The sequence below is a fragment of the Prosopis cineraria genome, unplaced genomic scaffold (genome assembly GCF_029017545.1).
Source record: "Prosopis cineraria cultivar Desert tree isolate PC_DT_omini unplaced genomic scaffold, ASM2901754v1 PC15, whole genome shotgun sequence".
In the NCBI taxonomy this organism is placed as follows: Eukaryota; Viridiplantae; Streptophyta; class Magnoliopsida; order Fabales; family Fabaceae; genus Prosopis; species Prosopis cineraria.
The window spans coordinates 2,364,892-2,374,968 of NW_026555346.1; the positions used below are offsets into that span (position 1 = coordinate 2,364,892).

Here is a 10,077-nt window from a genome sequence, read left to right on the forward strand (position 1 = left end):
AAAAACATTGGAACACCACAGCGACCACCTCTCTTGAACCAAGGCAAGAAAAATAATAATAATAATAATAAATTTTTTTAAAATATATAAATAATAATTTAATCTATTAAAATATTATAACTCCCTTAAAATTTTAAATTTTTTTATTATTAATAAATTTATATAAATTATTAAATTATTTTTATTAAAAATAAATATTTTACACTTTTTTTATATTCATAACCTTTTTTTAAAATTTATAATAATATGATAATAAATATTTTAATTTAATGTTGCATTATTATAAATTTTTTTAAAAAATAATAAATTATTTATTTTTAATAAAAATAATTTAATAATTTATATAAATTTATTATTAATAAAATTTTTATTTAAAATTTTAAAAAAATTATAATATTATAAAAAAATTAAATTATTATTTCTACATTTAAGGGAGATTTTATCGCGGTGTTTCCATAAAAATCGGGGCTTGTGGCGTCTCAGACTCGGAGAAAACTCCACTCCCCACCGTACGAAGCTCCAAAACCAGAATTCAAGTGCACCTTCTGATAATCGAATGGATCTGGTGAAAGCCTTGACCTTGAGAGACTCCCCAACATCATTCTCACATGTAGTTCCTGCTAGTAACTTCTACTTACTTCCCCCATCTCCCAGAAATTTTTCTTTCCAATTGTGGGCCAGCTCATTCCATCATATTTCGAGAAAGTCCCAAATTCTCTGCGCCAAGAAAAGAAAATCGGAGTCAGATTTAGTTCTCGAACCCGCACTTGTCGAAGAGATGCCAATGAACGATGAAGAGGACGTCCTTGATGATTTCGAATACGGTAGAGCTACCCTCTACACCGAATCTCTTCTTTGTCTTTGAGTGACTCTGACTAAAATTTTTCTCTGAGATGTACTCGAAGTTCATATTTTTCCCGTTTTAATCACACAAGTATTATACCTTTACATTCAAATCGTGCTATAGTGACCATGTGCGGAAGTCAAGACGAGTTTATTGCGAAATTTCCATTGAAGTCAACCTGGGATATTTTTGCTCCAAACCCCATTATTTCTGACGGAAGTTATTGATTTCATAGAGGACTCAGGGGATGACGGTGACAACTTCTACGACGAAGAGGAGTATGGAGATGGCGATGCTGAACTCTTTGTAATTTTCGCTCTTGTATTGCTGTGTTGATATAAAATATCAGATATTTTGTTTGTACGTATATCAATGTGCACATTTGGTTTCTAAGGTAGGTGATGGGGGCGGAGGCGGTGGAATTTCTCTTGCTGGAACATGGTGGGATAAGAAAGCACTGGCGATTGCTGAAGAGGTTATTAGCTCTTTCGATGGTGAACTGCAAATATATGCTTTCAAGACATTGGTCAATTCCACCATTCGTGTGCGCATAGAGAGGCTTTCCAACAAGTAAGCATTAGATGCTTTTTTATTGTATTTTCTGGGGGAAAATAAAAGCGAAGAAGTGGACCTTGAAGCTTATATTGCTTCAATTAGTCATAACGTATTTTGTTGGCATTTATGTTGGATATGCCGCAAAACAAGGACGCGTCTATGACAGTATGGCTGTGTTTTCTAACTCGTGAAATATATCCTGATTCAGATATGATCATTAATGCTCAGCAAGACAGACAGATTGAATTATTTTGCTCAATTTTCTGATTATATGGTCATATTGTCATAAAGTGTTTACTGTGTTTATAACAAGCTGACCCTTTGACGTAATTATTATTTTCTAAAGTAACATGCCGAAGTTGAAAATATTGTAGTGTAGCTATCCTCGGGTGCCAATAACTGAAGTCCCTTAAATGTTGCATATGTAAGTCAAAGGATCAAAATAATACAATTAATATGCATATATATTTATATAGTGAAATTCATGTGCCAAGAGTTTCGGATAGGTAATGTTGTATTGTTTTCCATCTTTTATGCCTTTTCATTGCTGTTATTCTGATTTCTTCTGTAAGTGTTGTATACCCTATCCAATCATCTCACGTTTGCTGAGACAAAATATCTGGCTGATGTCAGATCTGAGAACCAATCGGTCAAGCTGGGTAATGGTTGCAATTTTATTTAGGATTGAAAACGAGAAGATGGAATGCATTTTGGTATCCCTATCCCTTGTAAGCAAAAAGAGGACTTTTACTTTGTAACTGAGAAGAGCAAATCTTTGCAATTTTATCGAAGGTTTTAAGTGCAATGAATGGATAAAAGGGGGTAGAAACATTACCCTTGGCAACTGTGTTTAGACTAGCAAGACTCTTTAATGACTCCATGGCTACTATATATTTCATTAGATTACCCAAGTTTTTTCACCTTGTAGTTAAACATAGTCAATACCATGTGGACATTTTTTAGTGGATGAACTAATCATGCTATTTGAATGTTAAGCAGTAGGGGTCAAAATAAGCTAGGTTGAGCTAAAGTTTGGCCAAATGGGCCTGAGCCTGTGTGATAAGTTAAAGACTTGAAGTTTGTATCAAGCTTTTTTTTACGGTTTTGACTTGAACCTACCCAAAGCCTACTTAAATGTAAGCATTTTAAATAAGCTTACATATTGGTTTTCAACATCTCAAACATGCTTTAGGACTTTTAAATTCTATATTTATATAACATGATTTATCAATTCTAATATATAACAATTAAATTACTTACCAACTAAATTACAACAATAAATTAACAACATTAAAATCAATATATAAGTCTAATCTGATTGAGAATATAATTAGAAATAAAAAAGAATAGATTGATCAAAAATCAAATGGTGAAATTAATGTGCATGCAATATATTACATAATAATATATACGCAAATAGGAAGGCTTGTTAGGCTTGTAGGTTGGGCCTTGTAAAAATAGATTCGGCCTATTTAACTAAATAGGCCCAATCAAAGGCTTGAACCTAGCCTGAGCCTATTTAGTAAATAGGTTAGGCTAGGCTCCAAGTAGACCAAGCCATAGCCTGGTTTATTTCCACTTCTAGTTAGCAAAATCCACCAAGTGTAGTAATATTTGTCTGTTTCAGTTTCCCTATTGTCTCTGCCTGGTAATATCTGCTAGTATATTCACTGATTTTTTGCCTAAGTTGTTGAGGTTGCTGTAGTATAGTAATAGCCAGTTGGTGCTTGATGTTTGAGCTTTCACTTTCACATATTGTTAGGTCTGGCTCGCCTAGCATGGAAGACATCGAAGCTTTTTCTACTGCCTATAGAGCAAAGTTAGATGAAGCAGAGCTTGCCAAATTTGTGCCTGAAGATATAAGTTTGGAGGTATCATTTCAAGTATCTCATTGGAATTTTATCTTACTTTAATTTGGGTTGCGAGAAATAACTTGTGAAGCTGGCATGGCATGATGAGCAACATTTGAAGGTGCAGATTGTTGAATTTATGAGCTAATGATTAATGAAACGTGTGGTCTCGTTATAGTAGCTAAGCTTCTGTTTCTTTTGCGCCCGTGTTCTTGGAGGCCGCTAGAGCTCTCAAATTGAAATTTATGAAATTTTCAAGGCTTCCTTTTGATGGAGAGTAAAATTTATGATATCTTCCTTCAGGTGTCTTCTCCTGGTGTTGAAAGGATAGTCCGGATTCCCAATGACCTGGATCGATTCAAGGAGCGACCAATGTATGTGAAATACGTGAGCAATGAGGATTTAGATGTCTCATCTGCAGAAAGTGAGGGTGTGTTCAACCTGATAGCCTTTGACCTGGAAACAAGGTGCTGCACCTGGGGTTTGGCAGACGTGAGAGCAAATAGAGAGAAAGCAGGGAAAGGAAGACCACTGAACAAGAAGCAAAGAGAGTGGCGTTTAAGTACCCCCTTTGATTCTTTGCGTTTAGTTAGGTTGTATTCTGAAATGTAACTTTGGTTATATTTTTGGCAAGAGGTCATATTTTGGTACCCCACGCCTGCCCATGTCTTTTTGTACGTCTGAGTGTATTTAGAGAGCGTCATGTTCGTGCATGTACAAAGCGAAGAGTTGCAATAATTTTTTTTGTCAATTTAACGGTATCATGGGTAATTACTGTCGTTTCTGTCATTGCTTGTTTTCACAACTGATTGTTGGTTGCATGTGAAAGTGGAAGAGAGAGGAAGAACAAAAAAAAAAAAAGGTGTGGAAGCTTAGGCCCCAGAATGCCATTGCCATTTAGACGTTTCACACTAGTTGTTGAAACATTTGCTTCACACTAGCTAGTAAACGAAACGTTTCACTGTGACATGAAGTTGGTTAGTTGGTAATGGTAAATCCTGATATTGGCTGACCAATTAGGGAAGCGTGCGTTCGCAGGGGTTTAACGCACTCATTCTTGGACCATTAGATTATACTGTGTTTTCACATAGTAATTCTAATTTTGAATTACCAGAAACTAAAACGGGCTTTTGGGAACTGGAGACCTCCAATTGTAGCATTCAGCTCCCCCACTTCTATTTGAACCATCTCACGCCTTCATAGATGAATTGATTAACATATCGCTAGCCATTCGATGAATCTCATATTAGCATAGCCTTTACACATTTACTTAAATAATTTAGATCGTGACATATTTAATAATATTTGGATAAAATACTTTGATTTATTGTTGTTTTATTTTGGGAGAATTACATTCAGGGTACCAAATGAGAAAAAATGATAATGAGAGCTCAAAACAATGGAAAGTGTAGCATGCACAGCTGAATCACTAAACCTTCTGTTCTGGAGCTCTGGTTGTGATTTTCTTTTATTTTCTATTATTGAAGTGACTTTCTTACTCCATCTATTATGATTTAAAAATAGTCAAAGTTAAATTAAAAATAAAGAAAGCTATATATTCTGAAACAAAACTAAAACCAACTAATATTTTGGAAAAGAGTAGGTCTACCGCCTTTCTCAAAATAAAGGAAAAAAACAACTCAACTAAAGGTCTGGAATTTGAACTATGTAAATATAGCAACTTTAGTGGTAGGGCTACTATTTAAAAGGGCCTCGTTTCAACTCAATCCAAATTAACTTCGACCCTCATTAAAATTCTTTCATTTTGCCATGGGATGGGCCTAGGATATTGGGTATTGCAAAGTACAAAAAAAAAAAATAAGAGCTTATCCTTATCACTCTGTTTTTATTTATAAAAAAAATTATTATTTTTTACTTATTTTTTCATATAAATAAAATTACATATTTTAATAAATATTTATTATACATTTTTAAATCACCCTTCATAGTTTACATTAATGAAAAATAATTAATGTATATTTATATTGATTAATATAGAATATTTTAATTTAATTTTTTTATTTTCAGATATAATTATTATAATTAGTTAATTTTTTTAAATTGTGTGATATAATTTTTTTTATATATAAAAAATGAAAGAAGTACATTTTAACACCAAAGCTGGGATTAGTTGGGGAAGAGAACAGTCTATTTGGTCATCATAACGTCATTTCCCCCTCCACAAGGAAAAACGTCAGTTTCAATAGCATTATTGAAACTCTCAATTGCTGGGAAACGCCGAATGGAAGGCTTCCCTAGCGTCTGAAGTTTGAACAGTGCATTTATTTAATTGCAGTATGTTAAAAAATTAGAATTTGTCTTTTACCCCATCCTTAGCTTGACAATTACTCCAAGGCTAAACTTTCCCCCTTTTTAATCATTTCGTCTTTGCTTTCCTTGTCTTATTTATTCGGCGCTTGATTCATACATTGGTTTCATTCGAAAGCAGCCATAAAAATGATAAAGGCTATATTTATTGTTTCTTCTATCATTTGTATTGCTGCTTGCAACTTGTTCATTATATTGAATGAAATATATGAGTGATGGTAAGTTATGAAACAGAAATAAAAGAACCACTTTCTACCTTAAGCAATGAGTGCTAGCCAATCAAGCTAGGAAAAGTCTTAAAAGAACTTGGAACCTGTGTCTAGTTGCTTGGAAGATAATGAATGGGATGAATTGAAGAAATAAAGATAAAATTAAAATCATATATAGAAGTAAGATAAGTTAACAATCATGATTTATGAGAATTCATGGAGGGTTTGATGATTCTCATGTATATAGCATGTGGTGTTAAATTTTGTTATATTTATCAAGAAGAGTAATTAATTGATTCATTTTTATTATTGTTTCTTTTCTATTCTCATTATTTCAACAATTAAACGACTCTTCAATTTATTGCTCAAACTTTTGTATATATAATTTTACATATATTATGTCGCATGATTAAAAGTTTGAATTACGATCCATGTCATATCGTTCAATTGATTCTTTAAATATTCTTTTACTTCTCGTGCTATAAATTTATAATCATACCATTGGCTAAATGTTGTATCAATATTCTCAAATATTTATTGAAGACAACGATATTACTACCTATTTTAGGTCCAACCTAACTTATTTATTAAATAGGTTTTAAGTTAGATTCAAGCTTTTAATTAGGTTTATTCAATTAAATAGGTCAAGTTTGGTTTACGAACTCAACAAGTTGGCTTATTTACACACACACACATTATGCAATATATCACACACACGTCAGTTTTATAATTTGATTTTTAATCAATATATGTTTTTTTATTTTTAGTTATGTTTTTAATCATATTGATTTTAATGCTATTATTTTATTATTGTATTATATTATAGTTAGTAAGTTTTTTTAATTATTATATATTGTAATTAATAAATCATGTTATATATTCATACTAATAGTCTTAAAGTATATTTGAAATATTAAAAATTAAAATATAAGCTTATTTAAAAAACTTACTTTTAAGTAAGCTTTTAGATTAGGCCAAACTTTACATAAGTTTAGGCTTAAGTTGTAAGAAAAGTCTCACATAAGCTTTATGTCAAGTTCAAAACTATAACTTATCATACAAGCTTAAATTTATTTGATCAAAACCTAATTTGACTGAATATGTTTCTACCCTTAAATATTACCATGTGTTTCAAGTAGTCCTTGTGGCGTGTATTTAAAGACCGTGCCAGCAATGTTGAATGGATTCCCAATTACTTATGTTTGGTACAATGGAATGAAGAGTGATGGAATATGAATGGGAAAAGAAATGGCCTATTGCCTTGTTTGCTGCACAGGAGTGGTTATTCTATTGGAATAACTTGTTATCTCATTTGAGGTAATCCTCATTTCATCATAAGGCCGTGGGAATGGGATTTATTCATTGGGAATGAACCTTTATGGACAAAAATATCCCCAATTAAGAGTTTTATAGACACAACTGCCCATCTCATTTTTTGTCCTGATTTCATAAGTCTCCCTCTCTCCCTTTTGCCTCTCTCTTTGGTGCCTTCTGCATTGTCGTTCTTCCTCGTCGTCGACCTTCTTCTCCATCGTTTCTCGCCATCTGGCCTTCTTCCCGTCCACCCTTGCCGTTCGACTCCTCCCCGTCTTTAATTAACCTCCTTGTCGTAGCTGTTCAATGTCGCCAGTCACTGCTAAATGATTAAATCAAAGCTTTGCCACCGTCGCTTCAGCTTCGCCGCCGCCATTGCCCCTTCTTCCCTCTCTCCGATGTCGCAAGTCTCTGCCTTTGTCATTATTTGTATCTTCATCATTTTTCACAAGCTTTGCTCACCTTTCCTTCTTCATCAACCTTCCTTCACCACCTGTCCAGATCTACTTCAGTACATTTTTTTATTTTTTCTTTTTAATCTTGCATATATTGATTTAATGATTTAGGTATTATGTGTTTTGAATTTGAATATCTTGATGGAAGTTAGAATATTTAAATTTTGACATGGTGCTTCCCATTGCTGTTATGGTTGAGGGAGGTCGTTTTTAATTTCTTTAAACTAACAAGAAAGAAGATATATGCGGGAAGGGAGTCTTGACTGGATTTTTTTTCCTATGATATGAATAAGAGTAATATGGTATTTTTTATATTATAATTATGAATATTAAATAAAATTCATCGGAGTATTCCATAAGATACCAAACGTATTTTTAGAATTCATTCCCATTCTCAATCCTATTCTCTGATCTTATTCTCATTCCCACTCCATTCCCTCAAAATGCACTTTGACAGTTTGACGTACCAAACGTAGTCATATGATGAATGTTTAAGGCTTTTGAATTAGTTGACTTCTTGTTAACAAATTGAATTTTGATACTATTACTTTAGATTTGAGCATTGTAATAATTGATGAATAGGATAAATATTCAACAAATTGGATTTAACTGTGTTAGCTTGGACATCCAAGTAAAAAGTCTCTCGTTATCAAAGTTAGTTTTAATAATTAATATATATTCTCCCCATTAAAAAATATAAGTATTTTTAGAAGAATTGAATATCTAAAAATATCCTATTAAACAATCACTTTATATTTATTTTAAAATAAAACACTCTATTACGTAGGGTAAATATAAAATATAGTATTAATATGAAAACAAGTAATTATTTTATTAAAAATAAAATTGATTTAAAAATACATTACATTTTTTAACAAAGTGAGTAAAAATAAAAAAATTATAAATTTAGTTTTGAAACTTTTAATTAAAATGTGATGTCTTTTTATTACTCATTTCTATTTATTCTCCCTCCTATTTTTGAACGGCCCCTCCCTATTTTCAATAAGAACACATCAGAAATGAACAAACATTTGGATTCTCATTCTAGGCTGCTCCCACGAAAGGACAAATCTGCATTCTATAGTAGGAATAAATTCGGTACCTCGACTCGTCCTCTATCACTCTTTTTCGGTTATCTCAATTACATGCCATATTAAAAGTCATTTCATGCTCTTTTCTTCTTCTTTTCTTTTTCTAATTAAATATTGAACACACATGGTATAAAGGCTTCTAGATTAGTTACTATGATCCCTTTTAATTAATTTGTTAATGTGATAATAAAAACTACTCTTGTTCTCCAACTAATAAGTAATGATCAGCAAACAAAGTGTTAGGTAAGAATTTTAGCTCATCTATGGGGAACGATAATTACCTTTGAATGTTTTGAAAAATTCAAAAATTTTTAAGTAACAAAAATTATTATTACGTAACATTATTGTAAGTGTAAGCCAACACTTAATTGGTTACGTCTTTAAAATGTTAGAAAATATCAAAATTATAAATATAAATGATATTCCAAAAACTAATTTTACAATAACATTATATATGGATTAGTTCTTGAAAGTTTACCCAAGAATTAAATCGTCAATCTGCCCCGGAATTTGATAATAAGATTAAGATTAAGATATGCCCAATTATTTCCGTCCTCCAAAACTTTGAAAGATGCCATCTCGTGTAGGTTGTTCCTTCACAAATCGTCAATCCTCTATCATTGGACAGTGACATGAAACTGGTCAACACGAGTCTCATGTCCAACAATCCTAGTTGGGATTCTAGCTTGTCAAGTTTGTTTCAAGGAATGACGAAATGTTTAATTCTTTAAGTTTGTCTTGGTTATTAATTTGATCTCTTGAGATTAATTTTTACTGATTGGGTGTCATTACAATTATCAATTTGGTTGTTATTTATTTAAAGAGAAGATAACACTATTAAAATATAATAACACCGATAATAGAATAGTGATGGCAGTTGTTAAATAGAGAATACACATTTTAAATATAACGATTAACGAATACTTGTTTCTAGGAGATGTTGATGTTTAAAATATAGGGAATAAAAATAAAAAGAGAAAACTAATGTTTACATGATAAATAGATTTAAGTGCCTCCTTAATTTATGTAGTTTTTTTTTTAATATGAGGACTTATATACATGGAATGACAAAAAAGTATTATAAATCAAAAGGATCTTATTCATTAAGGAGTGTTGATTAAATAGATTATAAATTGAGAAGGTAACGCAGTGGATGAAACGGCGGGCGATACAACCCATGATTCGGTGGACGAAAGGCTGGCTAATTCCAAATGATGCTGCTCTCGGTCGCGGTGGGCCAATGAGAGCATATGTTTGAGTGAGGCATAGACTGGATGTAACGGAGATGTTTGTTGGGGAAAGCAGTCATAGCTCACGCGCCTCACGCAGTAATTTCGTAATAATATCATTATTTCTTATAATAAAAATAAGAGAGAGAGAGAGAGAGAGAAGAAAATAACGGCCGGAGAGGGTTGGTATATAAGAGGAGCA

General features: G+C 32.1%; 1 protein-coding gene across 1 annotated transcript; it reads left to right on the forward strand.

Moving 5' to 3' along the window:
* The first annotated feature begins 474 nt into the window (after positions 1-474).
* LOC129294208 (uncharacterized) lies at positions 475-4,031 on the forward strand. The gene is made up of 5 exons (XM_054932394.1): positions 475-824; positions 1,080-1,150; positions 1,239-1,414; positions 3,162-3,270; positions 3,553-4,031. Exons 1-5 carry the CDS (start codon positions 557-559, stop codon positions 3,859-3,861), a joined length of 933 nt encoding a protein of 310 aa, XP_054788369.1. The 5' UTR covers positions 475-556; the 3' UTR covers positions 3,862-4,031.
* The last annotated feature ends 6,046 nt before the right edge of the window (positions 4,032-10,077 follow it).

Excerpts from the sequence above, each read along its gene's own strand:
- LOC129294208 (XM_054932394.1), top strand. The coding sequence starts at position 557 with ATGGATCTGGTGAAAGCCTTGACCTTGAGAGACTCCCCAACATCATTC. Across the intron at positions 825-1,079 it reads CCTTGATGATTTCGAATACG|AGGACTCAGGGGATGACGGT; the intron begins GTAGAGCTACCC and ends TTGATTTCATAG. Across the intron at positions 1,151-1,238 it reads ATGGCGATGCTGAACTCTTT|GTAGGTGATGGGGGCGGAGG; the intron begins GTAATTTTCGCT and ends TTGGTTTCTAAG.